At 42.7% G+C, this 21,288-nt stretch overlaps 2 protein-coding genes across 3 annotated transcripts; one reads left to right on the top strand and one right to left on the bottom strand.

Annotated features, from left to right (window-relative positions):
* Nucleotides 1–1,829: 1,829 nt before the first annotated feature.
* LOC135496204 (uncharacterized protein K02A2.6-like) lies at nt 1,830–6,591 on the bottom strand. 2 transcript variants are annotated; one of them, XM_064785383.1, is made up of 2 exons: nt 2,647–6,591; nt 1,830–2,598 (listed from the first exon to the last, which is right to left on the bottom strand). In XM_064785383.1, exons 1-2 carry the CDS (start codon nt 6,559–6,561, stop codon nt 2,410–2,412), a joined length of 4,104 nt encoding a protein of 1,367 aa, XP_064641453.1. In that variant the 5' UTR covers nt 6,562–6,591; the 3' UTR covers nt 1,830–2,409. The 2 variants fall into 2 exon arrangements, with proteins under 2 accessions (XP_064641453.1, XP_064641451.1); XM_064785381.1 differs by having other exon boundaries at nt 1,830–6,591.
* A 4,628-nt stretch (nt 6,592–11,219) lies between these two features.
* On the top strand, nt 11,220–21,135 carry LOC135495721 (serine/threonine-protein phosphatase CPPED1-like). The gene is made up of 7 exons (XM_064784593.1): nt 11,220–11,248; nt 14,855–14,972; nt 16,998–17,100; nt 17,222–17,331; nt 17,545–17,778; nt 18,106–18,297; nt 18,696–21,135. The coding sequence occupies exons 2-7, from the start codon at nt 14,900–14,902 to the stop codon at nt 18,905–18,907; spliced, it is 924 nt and encodes a 307-aa protein (XP_064640663.1). The 5' UTR covers nt 11,220–11,248; nt 14,855–14,899; the 3' UTR covers nt 18,908–21,135.
* The last annotated feature ends 153 nt before the right edge of the window (nt 21,136–21,288 follow it).

The following is a 21,288-nucleotide window of genomic DNA, read 5'->3' as shown; positions in this document are numbered from 1 at the left end:
CGTACTACGACTTTTTATCTCGTACTACGACTTTTTATCTCGCATATCTGCGACTTTTTATCTCGTACTACGACTTTCTATCTCGTACTACGACTTAATAACTCGTACGTCTGCGACTTTTTATCTCGCACAACTGCGACTTTTTATCTCGTACTACGACTTTTTATCTCGCACGTCTGCGACTTCTTTACCCAATCGCAGCCAAGGTAACAAAAGGCGGATATCATGAAGGTCTTGCGGAATGGACATGATGGAGCTGATTCACGATGTAATACGAGTTACTAAGTCGTAGTGCGAGATAAAAAGTCGTAGTACGGGATAGAAAGTCGCAGACATGCGAGTCACTAAGTCGTAGTACGAGATAAAAGTCGGACTACGAGATAAATTTTATTTTTTTCATGTCCTCTCTCGGCCGCCGTACAGCCCAGGTCACCGGTGAAAGAAAAATGAAATAATAAATGTTGGCATTTATATAACTACAGTGGTATGTACGTTTATTGTTCAATGTTTCAAAGCATTTATGAGACAAATGTTGTATCCGGATCACCACTAATTTTGTTTGAACTTTTCAAGACATATATGATGCAGAAAAGGTAGGTACTCTACTCGAAGTAGGGTCTACTGGTACTCAAGCCTGCAAAAGAAAAGTCACCCAACTCAAACAGAACATAATTATCATTTCCTACAAGTTCAGAAAAAAACACCATCCCTACTGTAAATTCCCCTCAGTGCCACCAATCAATATGATGTAGTCCCAATTTACAAAGACTTACTGCATTATTATCATTTTCAACTTGAAAAAGTCCTGCTCTATATCATTATACTAATGCCTTACTCCTCGATCACATCGTGGGCTGATCCAACCCCCCCCCCCCCGAGCATGATCTCTAACAGTATATTACACATCCGATGAAAAGTTTTGGGGGTGAGATTTTTCCTCTCAGTCTCTTAAACAGGAAGCCTGAAGACACAGTTTAAATAAACATACAGACTCCTTGACATCAGGCCAGAGTCCTCTATTAAAACATGTGTACATTACGTGTACATTGTTGTGCATAGGTTTTGGTAAAAAAAATACTCATTGGACCAATCAATCTGCACAAAATTTTATATGTGTCAAGAAGAACCCTTTGCCAATAGCATAATAAAGTTTTAAAAAATTCCAATACCGATTGCCTGAGAAAAAAAGATTTCCGTACACCATATCCATCAAAACGTCACTGGCGCATTGATATGGCCCTGTCAAAGTACAAGTTCTAAACTGACCAGTGAGACCACATTTTCTTAAATATATTATCAAAAAGCATATTTCTGTGATGGCCTGACTCTGTAGATTAAGAATCAACCACAGATTGAGAATTAATTCCACTTTGGTCCATCCCAGCCATGTATTTGCCACAACTTGACATTTTGATATTCCGGTCGTTGATGAATACAGGTCTCTGCCCATCAGTCTGTCATTTCGGCCATTATTAACTTTCCCGCAAGTACATCACTGCGCATGCGTGTTATATAGGTCACAACTTCATGAATATGCATGAACTGACGTCACACGGCATATTTTAGGGACATGCCTCTACAGCTCCTTAAATAATGCCTACCACTTGCGAAGGTACACAATCATGTAAACTGTTGGTTTTTCGATCGTCTCTGCTCGGTATATTTATTCATAATTATAAAATATCCACCATTTAATGATTGACGTTAATTCCCAATGAAAAATCTGCCCCCCCCCTCGTAGAAATGTACGTACACAAAATTGCCCCCCCCCCCCCCCCCTGTCATGTCTTGATCCTTGGAAGATATCAGATTTAGGAACTATAGATGGATTTCATAACAACAATAAACTGGTTTATTGGTGATTATACCGGAAGTTGTGACAAGCCCAAGATGGCTACAACACAAGCACATTTGTGCGACCACTACTGATATTATTATACAGGGTGTAACATAACACAGTATCCAACATTCCTCACCCCCAGAAGATGCCAGTCCATGATACGTGAGCTTGATCAAAACCTAATAACACTGTAACTGGAAACCCACTGACTAGGATAAGTCTATACACATAGTCTCTAAATAATCCAATTGTCTATAGGATTTGATTTACACTCGAATGTGCTAACACAATATTCAGTACACAGTAAATCTGCTCACTGCTGGAGGTAAGTATAATTATCTGGAATACCAACACTACAATTACTCAGTTATAAACGATTGCTTAACTCAACTGAACAATAATGAAAATGGAACACACAATATCCATATGCAATTACAAGTTCAACATAAGAATGATTAGGTACTCATATTGAATGAATGTCAAGAGCCACACTCGCAGCGCAGAATTAACAAAGGATTGACATACTAAGGCAGCGATCCGCCTACACCTTAGACGCCTATTGATTAGCGCTACAGGTCAAGCCTATCTGGCGGATGGCTGACCCGACTGGACCTACGAAGAGGTTGCTGTGGCGGTCCAGCAGATGGCGAAGGTGGGGCAACTACTGGTGGAGTAGCAGCCTGCGGTGTCCTAGTGACCACAGAATCGGAATCTCTCGGATTTCCCTGAATTTCCTCCCGTTGTGGAATGGGCACAACCTGCGGTGGTTGTGACACGATTTCATCCCGTTGTTGAGTTGGCACAACCTGCGGTGGTTGTGTCTCGTGTTCAACCGATGTGTCCTCCTGTGCCTCGTTGAGACGTATAGCATCCTGATGGCGGCGCCACACGCGACCATCCTTCAAACGAATAGTGTATGATACCGGTCCTGATCTTGATGTGATGCGTCCCGGATACCAGTTCAGACCACGATCAGCAAAGTTCTTAGCGAAAACTGCGTCACCAACGCTAAATTCCCTGGCTTTAGCCTTCGTATCATGACGCGATTTCATGGCAGTTTGACCACGTAACACAGATGATGACAGGTCTGGTACTGCCAAATCCAATCTAGAGCGAAGCTGACGATGCATGAGGAGCTCACATGGTGCCATGCCAGTGGTAGCATGGGGCGTTATACGATAACGGAAAAGAACCTCCAGGAGACGAGATTCCAGCGATTGCGATTTCGATGACTTTGACAGTCCACTCTTGATAGTCTGAACAGCGCGTTCAGCGAGCCCATTACTGGCCGGGTGATAGGGTGCTGTTAAGATATGACGTATTCCGTTACTCTTGCAGAAGTCCCGGAACTCTTGACTAGTGAAATTCGAACCATTGTCCGAAACGATAATATGCGGTAATCCGTGCACTGCAAATGTTGCTTTCAGTTTGCCAATAGTGTTCAACGACGTTGCAGAGTTGAGCACATGAGCATCGATATACTTGGTATGTGCGTCTGCAATGATGAGAATCATTTTTCCCTCATATGGTCCAGCGAAATCGATATGAAGACGGAACCATGGTTTACCAGGCCATTCCCATGGGTGAAGCGGAGCGGCGGTTGGTTTCTTCACATGCTGTTGACAACTCTGACAATCTTTCACTTTCTGCTCAATGTCCTCATCCAAGTTTGGCCACCAGATATATGATCGAGCCAGTTTTTTCATCCTGACCATGCCTGGATGTGCCAAGTGCAACTCCTCCAGGAGCTGACGATGACCTTGTGGAGGCACGATGACCCGAGCACCCCACAAGATACAACCCTCGTGTAGAGTTAGTTCATTTCTACGATAGAAATATGGCTGATATTGCTTATCAACCCGCTTAGGCCATCCTGAAAGGATGAACTTTCGAACATTGGCCAACACAGGATGTCTGTTGGTCCAGGTGGCGATCATGGTGTGCGTAACGACAGTGGTGTCAATCTGATCCAATGCATGAATGAACTCTGCCGGTGGTGGAGAAGCTGGTGGGGGCGACGCTGGTAGTCGACTTAGGCCATCCGCGTTACCATTCTGTTGCCCTGGACGATAGACGATTTTATAGTCATATGCGGACAGAGTTAGAGCCCACCTTTGTATGCGCAGTGCGGCCGTTGGTGGTATTGGTTTGTCTTGATGCAACAAACCTACTAACGGTTTATGATCCGTCAACAAGGTAAAAGTTCTTCCCCATAAGTACTGGTGCCACTTTTTGACCGCAAAAATCAACGCTAACGCCTCCTTTTCCAGTTGCGAGTAGTTGCGTTCAGCAGACGATAAGGAACGTGAAGCATACGCGACAGGTCGGTCCTGTCCTTTGATTTCACCAGGATGAGACAATACCGCACCAAGTCCGTAAGGTGACGCGTCTGGAGCTACGATTATCTCCTTTGCTGGATCATAATGCACAAGGATTTTCGATGATTGTAACAGTTCCTTAGAAACCACAAAAGCTTTCTGCTGATCAGGACCCCAATGCCAGGACCCTTTCTTGCGCAAGAGTTCATGTAATGGTTCCAACACGGTTGCACGATTTCTCAAGAACCGTTCATAATAGTTCAGCATTCCGAGATATGCCTGCAGTTGTTGGATGTTCTCCGGTGGTGGTGCCTTGACAATGGCCTCAACCTTTTCGGGGACAGGATGCAAGCCATCCTTATCAATGCGGTGACCCAGGTACACAACAGCATCAGCATTGAATGTACATTTCTCTTCTCTTAACCGCCACCCTGCGTCTAGCAGCCGTTTCAGAACTTTCTCGAGATTAGCCAGGTGTTCCTGAGCGGTCTTGCCCGTAACTAAGATATCGTCGAGGTACACAACGACATGATCAAGTCCTTGTAATAGATTGTCCATTGTTCTCTGAAAGATGCCAGGGGCGGAAGAAATGCCGAACGCTAGACGGTTATAGCGAAATAACCCACGGTGTGTGTTGATAACTACTAGTTCTTTCGAAGCATCGTCTAGCTCCATCTGTAGGTAGGCATCCGACATATCAATCTTGGTAAAGGTCTGCCCTCCGGCCAACTTAGCATACAGATCAGCTATCTTTGGTATTGGGTATTGGTTCCCCCTGGTAGCCTGATTGACAGTGAGTTTAAAATCACCACAGATACGAACTTGCCCATTTGGTTTACGAACAGGCACGATCGGTGCAGCCCAGTCGGATTGAGCCACAGGTTCAATGATACCCAGAGCTAACAATCTGTCAAGTTCCTTATCAATTGCCTCGAGAAGTGCATACGGTACTGGACGCGCTTTATGAAATACCGGTACTACGTTTGGATCGATATGTAGTTTTGCCTTGGTTTTGACCTTGCCTAGGCCTGGTTTAAACAAGTCGCGATACTTCGACAACACAACTTTTATTTCACTGATGCGCTGATTTATCTTCTCATGCACAGAATGAGTCTCGAAAATTGTTTGCCACTTCAGACACAATTTTGACATCCAGTCTCGTCCTAGCAGATTTGGACGATCTCCGGGCACGACTAGGAGAGACAGCTCCGCCTGTTGGTCCTCGTACGTAACAGGAACTACACACATGCCTGATGGTCGAAATTCTTCACCAGTATACGTACGTAACTTCACCGAAGCTGGTTCAAGATTTAAAGTTTCTGTCCCTGTGCGCAGTCTATCGAACTCATCCTGACTCACAATGGTTTTTGAAGCCCCGGTGTCGACTTCAAACGTTATGTTCACGCCATTGATTATAGCATCGACGGTATATGGCGTGATAGGCGACTCTGCCCATGCCTGCTTTCTACGCTTAGGGAACTTGTTTGGATCCTCGGACTCCGTATTGAACAAGTTGTAAGTGTCCTCCCAAGGCCGGTTCTGATTATTGCTGTAACCGTACGTATCGTCATCACCAACATGATGCTGCTTGTGCCTTTGGCTGAATCTCGGTTTTGCTGATTGACCAGCCTGAGTTCCCTGTTTTGCCTGTTTCGATTTCCGGCAAACCCTAGCATAATGGTTCATGATACCACAGTTATTGCAGCTTTTCCCCTTTGCAGGGCATTCGTTCTCATGAGGGTACGGTCCCCCACACAAGCCACAAGTTAAGTCTTTCGACTTCGGTTTTGCTTTGGGTACAAACTTTTTTGGTTTCGATCGATTGTTCTGTGACTCCACTTTCTTGATAACGGTTTCGTGTCCATCAACCATAGCCTTGGCCTGAACCCCGCTAGCCTCTCTAGCCCTAGCATAGGCTAAGAGTTGCTGTAAGGTGAGGTTGGGGTCCCGCAAAGCCTTTTGACGAACTTCAGAGTCACGACAAGTTTGTACGATCTGCGATTTAATCTCACGATCCACATCATGAAACTCACAATGAATGCTCAGTTTTCGGAGCCGAACATGATACTGGTCAGTCGATTCATCCGGCTTTTGCCGAGCCTGACGAAAGCTGTAGGTTTCGAATTCAACGTTCTTGGCTGGTTGAAAATATGCTTTGATTGCATTCTTGCACGCAGCATAATCATCAGCAGCGCCTCGATCAGGGATATTTTCGAATATCGTGAACAGTTCCTCGCCCACACAGTGCAACAACATTGCCCTCTGGCGGATTTGATTGGTGATATTGGTTGCAACTAAAAAGTTATCAAAACGCTTGGTATATTGCTCCCAACGGGAGGCTGCCGTTTCTTTAGGCTCAAGAGGGAAATGTTCCAACTCTGCTAGCTTGGGTTTTATCGACATGATGATTGAAAGGTTATCCCGAAGCTACGATACGATGCACGATCAGGGTTCGGAGAGCGCGATCGCTGCTGGGAACCTTTTGGTCGCTCGTGGGACCCGCTTTGATGATCGCCGCCCAGACCCTCACGTGACCAATTCTCCATTTAAGATGCTGCTACTGCGCATGCGTTATCTATGTGTGGAGCATGGTCAGGCGGTGCATCAACATGACGGCAATCTTAGTTGAATATTCTATTAATAGATAAATTTAACCCTTTCGTGGTATTTACGCGCTCAACTTGGCCAGGGTGAGATCGGGTGAGATGGATCGAGTTGCGCGACTGGGTCTTCGTCAGTGGGCGGGGGGCGCCGGGATCTGTGGTTTCTTGAGCTGTTATTATTATGAACTAACATGTAGACTACTATCTTCACTGTACTGCTGACATCAGGTTACTAGTATTATCGTGCTTGCCCTCTTGTAGTAGGCCTATGGACTTTTCATTTAAGCACTAAAATTATTGAATTTTTCTCTGAAATCTACGTTGGCTGGGAAAGGACATCGAAAAAAAAAATTCTCGGCGGGACGACTTATTAAGTCGGGGGGACGACTTATTATCTCGGGGGACGACTTAGTAAGTCGGGGGGAAGACTTAGTAAGTCGGGAGGACGACTTAGTAAGTCGGGGGGACGACTTATTATCTCGGGGGGACGACTTATTATGTCGGGGGGACGACTTATTATCTCGGGGGGACGACCTAGTAAGTCGGGGGGACGACTTATTATCTCGCGGGGGGGACGACTTATTAAGTCGGGGGGGGGGGGGGGCGACTTATTAAGTCGGGGGGACGACGAATTATGACAGCGAGGGCGATGCCTGGCTGTGACTGTCTCTCATCTCTCTCACCGTGTAGACAACTTGGCAGAGCAGCCAAGACTGATTTGGCCTGGCTGTGACTGTCTCATCTCTCTCGCCATATCAATAACTAGGCAGTGCGGCGAAGACTGATGCGGCCTAGCTGTGACTGTCTCATCACTCTCATCATGTTGTCAACACGGTGGAGCAGCCAGGACTGATTCGGCCTAGCTGTGACTTCCTAATCTCTCTCATCATGTTGTCAACACGGTGGAGCAGCCAGGACTGATTCGGCCTGGCTGTGACTTCCTCATCTCTCTCACCATGTTGACAACTTGGCAGAGCAGCCAAGACTGATTTGGCCTGGCTGTGACTGTCTCATCTCTCTCACTATAATTATTGTCAACTACGTTGTAAACATAATGCTCAAAATTAATTCATGAAAAAGGCAGTAGGGCAATATTATTATTAAGTTGTCAAATGGTGAGAGAGATGAGGAAGTCACAGCCAGGCCAAATCAGTCCTGGCTGCTCTGCCAAGTTGTCTACATGGTGAGAGAGATGAGACAGTCACAGCCAGGCCAAATCAGTCTTGGCTGCTCTGCCAAGTTGTCTACATGGTGAGAGAGATGATACAGTCACAGCCAGTGTGTCTTCTTAAGGATAACAGTGATTACTGCCAATTATCTATCAAGACTATCCAGATAACCAAGTTGATCGCTGCTGGGGACCCTCAGTGTGTCTCCTTAAAGATAACAGTGATTACTGCCAATTATCTATCAAGACTATCCAGATAACCAAGTTGATCGCTGCTGGGGACCCTCAGTGTGTCTCCTTAAGGATAACAACGATTACTGCCAATTATCTATCAAGACTATTCAGATAACCAAGTTGATCGCTGCTGGGGACCCTCAGTGTGTCTCCTTAAGGATAACAACGATTACTGCCAATTATCTATCAAGACTATTCAGATAACCAAGTTGATCGCTGCTGGGAACCCTCATTGTGTCTCCTTAAGGATAACAGTGATTACTGCCAATTATCTATCAAGACTACTCCGATAACCAAGTTGATCGCTGCTGGGGACCCTCAGTGTGTCTCCTTAAGGATAACAACGATTACTGCCAATTATCTATCAAGACTATTCAGATAACCAAGTTGATCGCTGCTGGGGACCCTCAGTGTGTCTCCTTAAGGATAACAACGATTACTGCCAATTATCTATCAAGACTATCCAGATAACCAAGTTGATCGCTGCTGGGGACCCTCATTGTGTCTCCTTAAGGATAACAGTGATTACTGCCAATTATCTATCAAGACTACTCCGATAACCAAGTTGATCGCTGCTGGGGACCCTCAGTGTGTCTCCTTAAGGATAGCAGTGATTACTGCCAATTATCTATCAAGACTACTCCGATAACCAAGTTGATCGCTGCTGGGGACCCTCAGTGTGTCTCCTTAAGGATAGCAGTGGTTACTGCCAATTATCTATCAAGACTACTCCGATAACCAAGTTGATCGCTGCTGGGGACCCTCAGTGTGTCTCCTTAAGGATAACAGTGATTACTGCCAATTATCTATCAAGACTATCCAGATAACCAAGTTGATCGCTGCTGGGGACCCTCAGTGTGTCTCCTTAAGGATAACAGTGATTGCTTTCAGAGCCGTAGAAAATCTGCCACTCGTACGGTTTTCTTATTGGAACCCTCAGCGTGTATCCGCTAAGATAGCAGTGATTACCGGTACAGTGAAATACGTCATCCGAACAGCAAAGACGAAGCAAAAACTCTAGGTACTGTCAAATGTGAAAAAAATTTATTGTACAAGAAAAGTTACATAATTAATAGCACAGTACAAGAAACTTTACATACACGGACATGTAATATGCGTAAAGTACCGACATGATAGTTGATTGTGACGACTACAGATACATCAATGCGGGGGGATAAGCCCATAATTCGTTATAAACCCTCAAAGAAGCCTTGGCAAACCCATACCATAGTTAAAAATCCTCTGGTTGTGACATTGTCCTCAACCGCTCAAGGTGAGACCTTTCCCAAACACACCAAACCCCTCACCTGCACTGCCATCTGTACGAAAGGTGATGAACTAACTAAGTATTTACTTGCAGTTGCACAGCTATCACAAGAGTGTCTACAAAACCAAGACCCAAGACCCAAGACCCAAGACCTACAAAACCAAGACCATAGACCCAAGATGTTGATGGGTCTTGGTTTTGTAGGTCTTGGTTTTGTAGGTGGGGGTCTTGGTTTTGTAGGTCTTGGGTCTTGGGTCTTGGTTTTGTAGACACCCACACGGGTGTCTACAAAACCAAGACCTACAAAACCAAGACCCATCAACATCTTGGGTCTTGGGTCTTGGTTTTGTAGGTCTTGGGTCTTGGGTCTTGGTTTTGTAGACACCCCTATCAGAAAAGTACAGACAGTACATCATAATACAGTGTACATAGTTACATGAATATTACAAGATAAACGACATAATCAATCAATCCTAGGCCTATACGCTTCGGATAACAAAGTTGATCTCAACATTTTTCCTCGAACTTATCAATGAACAGTGATTGTTGCCAATAATCAATCAATAGTAACAAATCACATTAATATATAATTTGCCGGGATAAAATTTGCTAAATAGTAAAATCACGACATGGGTATTGATCTTATTAGGGCCTACAGTGTGATGCCTATGTCTGTAGATTAAACAGTTCCGAGCGGACAAAAACATATTTATTATATGATATTAGTATCCACAATTACGGATCACAAACGCTTATCATTTATCGTATAAATCTATACTCAAATATATCTATAGCCCCCATATTCCCTGGTCCTCCCCCACTGCTTTTCGGTCAACGGCCATGATACCATCATCCTAACTATAACCCCCACCCCACCCTGGCTATAGACCTCCACGGCGCCTTCCCCCATATTATGATATTAGTATCCATCAACCACGGATCACGCACGCTTATCATTTATCGTACAAGTTTATACTCAAATACACAGGGAAAGCATTAAATATGCAGGTCGACCGCCGCCTGGAACAACACCGTCGCCATCTATTAACACGCGGGTCACGTGAGGGTCTGGGCGGCGATCATCAAAGTGGGTCCCACGAGCGACCAAAAGGTTGCCAGTAGCGATCGCGCTCTCCGAATGCATATGCGATGCACTGCACTGGCCGATACGATGTATGATGATGTGCGCAGAGCAACCGAGCAGGGTTCTGCCCCGATTCTACCTCGATTTATGCACAGATACACGCGAGATACCGCTTACGAAGTGATGTTGCCGAAAGTTAGTTTACCCTCGTCGCCAAATGTCATGTCTTGATCCTTGGAAGATATCAGATTTAGGAACTATAGATGGATTTCATAACAACAATAAACTGGTTTATTGGTGATTATACCGGAAGTTGTGACAAGCCCAAGATGGCTACAACACAAGCACATTTGTGCGACCACTACTGATATTATTATACAGGGTGTAACATAACACAGTATCCAACACCCCCCTCAATGTAATTGACTCATGCAGATATAGGCCTATGCGTATATGACCCCTAAACACGGCGGTCAACACAGTCCCCATCCCCTGAGGCTAACGCCCCTCATTGCACATATGAGAAAAATGAAATACCACCAATTTCACCCCCAGCTCCTACCTGTAGTCCCCCTTTAAAAACCCCTTTTCAAACACCGGGAAACAACAACGTGTATTTGTTGACATTTGAACTGCGCACGTGCGTTTGTTTACAATTTCATTTCCCGCGAAATCTCACAGATCACATGACCGAGGCTATTATAATGTACTATTGGATAACATTGACCGTCAGGGTGGGGCTTACCAGTCAGAACGGCCCCTGGTCAAAACGGCCCCCGCTTTAATAGAGTCAAAACGGCCCCGGGTCAAATGGGCACCTATAGCGTCGGAGAGTGGAATCGGAGAGTGTAGGGTATCGTGTGAAGTGGGCGGGTATAGTTGAGTGTATAGTTGAGGCGGTTTAGGGATAAGTATTTTTAGGGGTGGGAACTTCGATCCTGTGATCTAGACCTCAAGAATTTGTAGTCTTCATTCTTAGTACTGTTTGCATGCTTGGCAATGTTTATTCAGAAGTACTTAGTAGATCGAGGGGCTTTTTGTCTGGGCCACAGTCATGCATGCCAATCAACCGTCGTATATCCATACTTCTAAATGAGAAAGAAATGAGAAATGAGAAGACTAGGATCTATATGAACCACCGGTTAGTCGGCATGCAGTCATGAATTGCATCATCATTCATAGTCAAATTGAAGACAAATCAATACGGAATACCTGTTTCGTTTTAACTCATACTTAGTAGTTTATTATCAATTATACCGGTAATGACAACATTTACATACAGTCGTCACTGTTACAGTTCATCAAATCAAATCAAAACATATAAAATACAGGCAGAGAATAAAACCATATCACACTTGTTCATATGCACTTGTTATCTTAAAACAATATGTGTTCGCAATTAGCTCTAATTAGCCGCAATATCAAAGAGACAGTGAATTCGCATCACCTTTGGCATGTGATTAGTGTTCGCAATTAGCTCTAATTAGCTGCAATATCAAAGAGACAGTGAATTCGCATCACCTTTGGCATGTGATCACTGTTCACAATGAGCTCAGTCACAAGATTAAAGAGACAGTGCGATCCCTCTCCACTCTATGTATTTGGTCAGATGTAAAATTATTGAACAAAATAGATGTCTAGAAGTTAAAGGTAAAAGGAACCTCAGCAAATATCACGAAAAGTAGCCTTGATTAATTCCCCTTGCTTAATTAATGATCTTATATTTTTCTGTGTGATCACGGACCTGAATAAAGTTCGATGGTGTAGACCTACATTAGCCCTACATATAGAGAATAATGTAGAGAAGATTAATAATAATAACAATGATATGGGCGAACAGGCCAAAAACCAGATAACGCAACTTCTAAGTTTTAAAAGTGCATAACATCTGCTTTCTTATCTCGTTACCACTGGTTACACGCACGGAGTAAAAACAGTTATCTAGTTCAGATAGGTTACTACCACTGAACTACCAAGGGCCGTTTTGACCCAGGGCCGTTTTGACCCGGGGCCGTTTTGACTCGGGGCCGTTTTGACTCTATTTAAAGCGGGGCCGTTTTGGCCAGGGGCCGTTCTGACTGGATACCAGGGTGGGTATGCGCGACACTAGTATTACTCGTCATGCTCGTAGGGCCAACCGTCGTATCCGGGCCAACTTAAGAGTTTTCTTCTGAGTTTGGCCCCTGGCCTGGTACTTGATTGGGCTTCGAGTTTCAGTTAGGGATACTGAACGGTTGATATATTTTGCCAGTTTCCGTAAGTCTGTATAGTGTTATACAACATACATTTGCATAGGCCTAGATCAATCCATGGTCTTTCGTAAAATTGTAGGCCTAGGCCTAGGCCTACAGGCTTTCCCAAAAAAGCTCATTAGCCTCGCATTGACCTGTTGACCATGTTTGTTGACTTCATACACCGGACCCCAGGTCAGGTGACCTCAGTCATGCCAGTGAATTTCGGTCCGATCTGATTCTTTACTTGGCCACCAAAAGGGGCCAGAAGTGGAAACCTAAAAAGTGGGATATCTCTCTTATGAGTGACTCGTTTTCGATAAATATTTTATGGTAGGTTCTCCTAACAAGGATAGGCCTACAGCAAATATCATAAGGGTGTTTGATTTTACCTAATTTCAAAGGTCATTGAGGTCAAATGGCGTCAATTGGCCATTTGAGTGTAACTTAACTATATGTTTCTTAACCGCTGTATGAACTTGAAATTTGGGTACACATGACTCCCTACGTCATATAACCACCGACACCGAATTTCGGTCTGATATCTGATTCTCGACAGTGGCAACCACGTCACTGAGGAGGCCAAAACTAAAAAAGGTAAAAATTGCAATGTCTCGCTTATTGTTGACTTGTTAAGTTGTTTTCGATGATATTTTTATGGTACATCAGTCCAAGCAAGGATCACATGTCATACCAACTTTGGTTTGACCTATATACTAGGGTGGTCCAGAAGAGACGCAACCGGATACTTCCACTACCAGGTGGTTAAACCATTGATACCACTACCAGTGGCTGGGGAATCTTTCTAGAAGAAGAATGATACAAGATCGACCAGTTTTGTTCAGTAGTTTTTGTTGTAGAGATGATTTTGTGAAGCAAGGTTGGAGTCCCTTGGTCAGGTTCAATGCAGAAAAACAGAACGCTTCTGTTGCAGGTTACAAACCTCTTGGTGGTGTGCTGAGGCCAGGCCATGCTTACACGACCTTTATTCAGTTGCAAATAGTCACCACAGGGACCTTGTTGATATTGTCTCATATCAGTTTTATTACCTTACATTTAATCCACCTACTTACTAAGTTCAATTTACCGGCACAGCTCGATTTTTCCTAAGCGAAGATGAAGCCTGTCTGTACTTCACAAAATAGGCTCTACAACAAAAACTACTGAACCAAATCGGTCAATCTTATTATCATTCCTCTCCTAGAAAGATTCCCCATCCACTGGTATCAATGGTTTTAACCCGCCCAGGTAGTGGAAGTATCTGGTTGCGTTTTTTCTGGACCCCCTGTATACATGCAACATGTTTCTTCCTATGGGTGCCAGCCGCTTATGTAAGTTGAACCCCTGTGCCGAGGCTTTTTAAGGAATAATTTTTTAAAGTTTTTCCACTAAAGACATGGCCCGATGATAGCGTGTCGAATCATAGAATTTCTAAGAGCCAATGACAGAGCCCCTGAAGTCTTCTATATCATAAAATGTTCTAAAATTTTGTATGGACAGATGGGGATCAAATTATTCAAAAAATATGAAATTAAGTTGTAAAACGTTTATTCAAGGTTGACCAATCCTTCATTTAGTATTGAGAACATTGATGAAAAGCAAGAAATTTTCAGGGCTGCATTGAACATTACAACGTCTTTTGGCCCACAACAATGCATTCACTTGGAATTTGCACGTGAACGGCGACGTCAGATAACGTTGTGAGTGAGAACGTGCTTTGCACATTGATTTTGGAAACATGAATCCATGTTTTGTTTATTCAGCTACTGATTATTATATCCGCACTTTCACCTTGACCTAGTTTCCAAGGTCAGAAAGGTCAAACTCTAAAATTCCATTGAAGTTGATACGTTTCACTACTATTTGTCAGAGATTTTTCAAATATTATATGGAGACACCTATTGGGCATCTGTACAAGTTGACCGAATTTAGGTCAATTGTGACCTAGTTTATCAAGTTCACAGAGGTCAAACTCTAAAAGTGTCATTGACAGTACCACATTTTGTCATATCTAAAAGTCAATTTAACCTCCATATGTCATTTCATCTGCCACTAAATGATTCCCAGGTGAGCACAATGTCCCCAGGACATTTCATTTCATTATTTCAGGCACTTTTAACACAAGAACAGCTAAGAGGTAATATCGTGTTGAAAATGGCGGATTCTCCTCCTCGTTTTGGATCATTTGTACCATCAGTTGATAAACAGCTAGGAGGATTTGAATATGGTAATTATAACTTTTGTAAGAAAAGTCGGCGACAAATAAAATGTCCACATTGTTGGGTTTTTAGCTCACCTCTTAGCAGAGGTGAGCTTATCCCATACCGTGGCGTCCGTCGTCCGTCGTCGTCGTCGTCGTCGTCGTCGTCGTCCGTCGTCCGTTAGCAGGGCACGTTTCGTAACTGTTAGAGCTATTGAGTTGAAACTTGGTACACATGTACCCTTATGTAATGACACCTTGGAGACCAAGTTTCGGTCCGATTCGTTTCATTGTTTGGCCACCAGGGGGCCAAACGTTAAAAGTGAAAATATGCAATATCTCCCTTAATAGTTGTCGGGAAATTTTGAAAAAAATATGGTAGGTACTTCTAGCAAAGGTGCATCATATATCCTCCGGGTTTTTGATTTGACCTCCTTTTCAAGGTCACAGAGGTCAAATGGTGTAAATTGGCCTTTAGGATGTAACGATGGCACGTTTCTAAACTGCAATGACTATTGATACCAAATTTGGTACACATTTACCCCTTAGTCAGGTGATCTCGGACCGAAGTTTGGTCCAATATGATTCACCACTTGACCACCAGGGGGCAAAATCCAAAAACCTTAAAAATGTGATTATTCCTTAACTTCTTGCCCGATTGCCACCAATTTGATATCATGGGTACATCTAACCACCATACAGTATATGTCACACAGGTTTTTAATTTGACCTTCTTGTCAAGGTCACAGAGGTCAAATAGCGTAAATTCGCCGTCAGGCCGTAACTATGGCACGTTTCTTAACTGCAATGACTATTGATCACAAATTAAGTACACATGTACCCCTTGGTCAGGTGATCTCAGGTACCGAAGTTTGGTGCGATCTGATTTGCCGTTTGGCCTCCAGGGAGGGGGCCAAATCCTAAATTCTTCAAAATGCCATTATTCCTAGTAATGATTGCCCGATTGGCACCAATTTTATATCATAGGTACATCTAATTCTAACAACCATTCAATGTGTCACCCGGGTCTTCTTTGATTTGACCTACTTTTCAAGGTCACAGAGGTCGAATGTACTGTAAATTGGCCATTTTGGGGAAATTGTAATTGCTTGGACCTACATCAAACCTAACACTACATGACACAATACCATGCTCTTTATCCATCTTTCCTCCACATGAGGTGAGCACAATGGCCCTGGCCATTTCATTTTATTCCAGGTCTCTGGCATCCTGAGGAAATTGTGGGTTTAATGTTCACCACGCAGGGCCGGAGAAGCGAACATTAACCCCTGATTTCCTCAGGATGGGTCTCTGGTTGAATCTTTATGTCTGATAAGATTAGAATCTTAAAAAAAGAATTCTATTCATAGTCGGTAAATTTCCTCTGAAGAAGTCTACAGGCCCACAGTGTGGTTCACTACTCATTGGTCCAGTGGGCCAGCAGACCAAAATTAACTCTATCACATTTACCAATCTTTGAGTTGTAATGTAGTGGGTTTTTCAGTTAAAAAGTTTGCCAGACTCAAAATTTCTGTTTGGTCTTGTTTGGTTGCACAGCCTAGAGAGTTGGTAAAAACTAAACTGGGAGAAATCCAATCAGTCGTCCACGCTCCAGAGCCCCAAATGATGTGGACAAAACATTTCAGAATGGGCCATAAATTGTTTTCACCAGCCTCGTTGCGGTCCCTCGTTTGGTGGGTGGAGAAATCAACAATGCTTCCACCCAGCTCTCCGTGCAAAAATGTTGCCATCAATTGTCTGCAATTCAGAGTAGAGAGGTGTCCATCATACAGAGGTTTATGTTATTGGAAATGTTTTCAAAAAATGGGGACTGACAGACATGTCCGCTATGTGTCAGTGTCTGGCAGAGGTGTCTTCAAGGTGAGGTTCTACTTCCATATCCAAGTAACTTTGTCACAGTGTGCCACTGACTGGAGATCGTGTGAATATGGCTTCCTGCTTTGAGCACCGACTGCCAAGGCAATGCCCCCAATGGGTCCTTTACCATATATATACCATGTGCTGTTACATACGTATGTGTTATTATTTCAGCAAACAATGGTGAATGGAAGGAGCCATTCTACTTTGTTCAAGTAACCGATATTCAGTATGGAATGATGGGAACTATGGTCGGAGGGAATGAAAGCAAAAGAGGGTTAGTAAGGTCTCATGTATCTCAGAAAACAATTCCGTGGCATGTAGCTTCATTTAATGGAAATGGTTACTCGAAAAATACCTTTGTGTGCATTAATTGATTTAAGTATGTTTTTTTCCAGATGGTCGTGGGAGATAGACAATTCAAATAAGTGTGTTGAGGCACTTAATAGGATGGTTCCAAAGCCAAAATTCGTCATTGTGACAGGGGATATTGCCAACGATTTACCAGGTACGATAATGATTCATGCCATTTACCTTCCCAAGTGGGTAGTTTACAATTTGGTATTCCAGATTTTTACCAGTGGTGGTCATCACTGGCAGCATTCTTTTCAACGAACCAATCAAAGGGACAGTTAATATTGTATAAAATGTTAGTTGGAAACCGGCTGTTGCCGAACACTCTCAATCAGTATAATCTCGATAATTTACATATTTTCTTCAGGTCAGCCTGACAGGGAGAACCAAGAATGCGACTTCAGATTGGCTTTCTCAAAATTAGTTCCTTCCATTCCCTTGTTTTGTATCCCTGGCAACCATGACATTGGAAATACACCTACACCTGAAACTGTGGATAGATACAAAGCCAACTTTGGTGATGACTACTTTTCCTTTTGGTGTGGTGGTGTGAAATTCATTTCTCCGAACACACAGTATATCAAGGATCCCAGTAAGGTAGGTATGGGTTTGAAAACGTGTGCACTGCCATGATGATTCAGTGTAGATAATTTTCACAAGCCTCATTTAGGTCTGTTGTTTGGTGCAACTCGCCTGCGCTGTTTTCTGGGTGGAAGACTCAACTGTTATGCTTCCACCCAGTGCAGTGAGTTACTGCCCATCCCTGTGCATGAGATATCCAAGCTACGATCCTGGTGAGATAGATCCATAACGCCTGTCTTAATGGAGAGGTTCTACTGTACTTTCTTTAGCTTGTTATCTATTAATCTTTACCAATGGATGCACCGCCAGTACTTGATATTTCCACATTTGTGATTTGTCCAGGTAGCAACCCTTAAAGAAGACCACGATAGATGGTTGGAAGAAGAGCTAGCAGACAGCAGAGCTAAAGGTTGCAAACAAATCATCCTGCTGCAGCACATACCATGGTTCCTTAAGACCCCAGATGAACCAGATGATCGTTATTTCAACATACCCATTGAGGAGAGGGCCAAATGGCTCAAACTGTTCAAAGAATCAGGCAAGTTTTGGCATTCACTGGGCCATGTCCAGTAGCAGGGTCTTGATATTAATTAAGCCCAATCTAAAGATCCTGACACATCCAAATGGAAAGGTGGAGAGAGTAGGCTATATGTTTTTGCATGGAGGACAACTGGTGTGTTTTGATTTTAGTAGGGACACCCGGGACTTGCATGATAATGTTTATTGGGATTCAACAATGTTCAATCTTTCCTATTCTCAATTTTATTTTGATACATGATGTAAATTCAACTACCCTATCAATGGTTTCAACTCGGTCAAGATCATACATTGAGTGAAGTTGCCTTTATGAAAGAAGCATCCTGCCTCTGTAAATTAGTAGAATTCCATGTGTCACTCAAAGGAATGTCTAATGCTATGAATTGTTTGCTTTGGCAGGTGTGAGGTATGTTTTCTCTGGTCATTACCATCGTGAATCCAGTGGCAGGGATGGGGACCTTGAAATGACTGTGACATCTGCATTGGGTGCTCAACTTGGTAGTGATGAATGCGGCTTCAGGATCATAAAAGTCCATGGTGATCAAGTGACTCATAGATATGTCTCGTGTGATGACGCGCCCTTGGATATAGACTTATCTGTACCCTTCTAACGAGGCTAATTAGCAGGGAAATTCACCTGCATGTTAATCAAATGATACTTCTGGCCTTTAGCCTATTTACTCAGGGGTCTTTGTGCACTTGTGTGGTCAATTACACTAACCCGTGTTAACATCTCGAACAAACCGCTCAGATTGGTAAGTGATAATTTTGGATGGCATCACAGAAAATCACGTGTCTTTTAGATAGAACAGTCTTAAAATTTATTTGTAAAACTACTTACAGTAGAACCTCTCTATTAAGGACACCCTCGGGACCGACAAGTGCTATCCTTAATAGAGAGGTGTCCTGATTTGAGAGGTCAAATTGAATGGAAACAACCAATTTGGGACCAAACCTAGTGTCCTTAATAGAGAGGTTGTCCTTGATAGAGAGGTGTCCGCTAAGGGTGGTTCCAATGTATCTGGAAGTTTTTATTGCACCAACAGTAAAATGAGTAAAAGTACATGTAGTAGTGACACTAACCAATAATTAGTTGTTCTAGCTACAAAAGTAGCAAAAAATAACCATTTAAATGGTTCAGAATAACAATTTCGTTTGTTAAAACCACTAATTTCTCAGTCAGTGCAATAAGAAATACCAGAGTAAAAGAATTACTGCAGAATATTTAATTTTACCCGAACTAATCAATAATATGAGTGTGCCATAACATGATAAGATGTGATGACATCTTCAGGTTTGCTTGTGGGTTTCATATGATTCCATGGATTATATTGAAAAATTTATTTTTGTATGTTCATGTCGGGTATCAATGTGTATATCCAAAGAAAGGTGCTCAATTTTAAGATTATTTGTTTGGCCACAACAGTGTTGTAGTCATGTAGAAACAGAAGTGACACAAAACAGCCAAGTAGACAGGTCGTAGGTCATCATCACCGAATTCAGGTGATCAGATGATCTATGACTCACCAATTGGATGAGCTTAGTGATGTGGGCATATTTAAATTATGTCGAAAGCAATACAATGAGGGGTGCGGGTTCAAATCCCTAAATCTCAATAATTGTTTTTCTCAAATATGTCTTCTGGTAGATAAGTTACAAAGAACACAATTAAAGGCACTTGATCAGATTACAGATCTCAATGGCAATAGTGGCTTGAATAGAAGGCCTAAAAGTTCCCCCATTACGGGCCTAGAAATGTGCACGTGGTAAAGATCTGACTGGATGTTAGAAGTGAGAAACTAGAGAATATGATTTTGTCAATGCCTATGTCGGGACCAGTACATTGGGCAGGATTGCACAAGACTTGTGTCGACCTTGTCTCATCTTCCAACAGCAGGCCTTTGGCTCGCTTCTAAAATAAACAATGATCATCTGATATAATATGTCATCATATGCACTCAATTTCAAAGTAAATTAACCAGCGGGTTACTCTGTGGTGCCCACACAAAATCAATCCATGCATAATTCACAATTTGTTCGTTTTCCATAGGACAAATCAACTGTGCAATTTTCTCTTTATTTGATGGAAATCATATCATGCTTGAAGAACCTTATAACCAGATAAACACAAAAACATTTTGGTGAAAGACCCAACTACAAAGTTTTTCTAACTTTTTAAAATAAAATTTCCTTTCCCAGGACAGGCAAGCTCGGCAAACTGGAAGGCCTGATAAGATGCTCGACAATGTGGGGAATTTATTCTCCAGGGTGACAAAGCCCTGAGAAAATTGGCTCCTACCCAAATGATCATGTGGCAGTCAGACACCCATTGCCAAATCAGAGTCTGTCATTCCAATTGACGCATGATTAGGCACACAGATAACAGCATTACGTATGTGTTAAAACCAAATTATCTACACCGAACTCCAAAACCATTCTGAAACATCCGCCCAGAGGTAGTCCTAACCATCGTTCAATGGTTGATATTTATGATATTGTGATATTTATGACATTGTATGCCCCTGATATGTGGAGGCAGGTCCTGTCACATCGGGCTCTTGAATATAAATTATGTCAAAAGCAATACAATGAGGGGTGTGGGTCAGAATCCCTAAGTCTCAATAATCCTTTAAAAAATTGTTTGATAATTCAAGAAGTTTGTGAAAGGTGTACTTTTACAAAGCATTTTATACTGAATCAATTCCTTTTTTGCTGAAGTCAACTAGCCCGTTGTTTTTAAAACGGTTAATCTTGTACAAATAATTGTCTATAATTGCCTATACCGTTTGTTAAAAATTTTGAATTTGTCATTGAATTTAAAAATGTCCAATTGCAAAAATACATACTAAATATAAATTTCAACATTGCCGTTGTGTAGACTGATATACAAATACTATGAATTTGTATTCACAATAACTGCACTACGGTATTGTGTATTAGTGGATTTCTATTTAAGTCTTTCGCTACCTCAGGGATTTTGAAGTGTACTGTT

This window comes from Lineus longissimus, chromosome 11 (genome assembly GCF_910592395.1).
Source record: "Lineus longissimus chromosome 11, tnLinLong1.2, whole genome shotgun sequence".
NCBI classification, from domain to species: domain Eukaryota; kingdom Metazoa; phylum Nemertea; class Pilidiophora; order Heteronemertea; family Lineidae; genus Lineus; species Lineus longissimus.
This window is presented reverse-complemented; position numbering and strand designations above follow the sequence as displayed.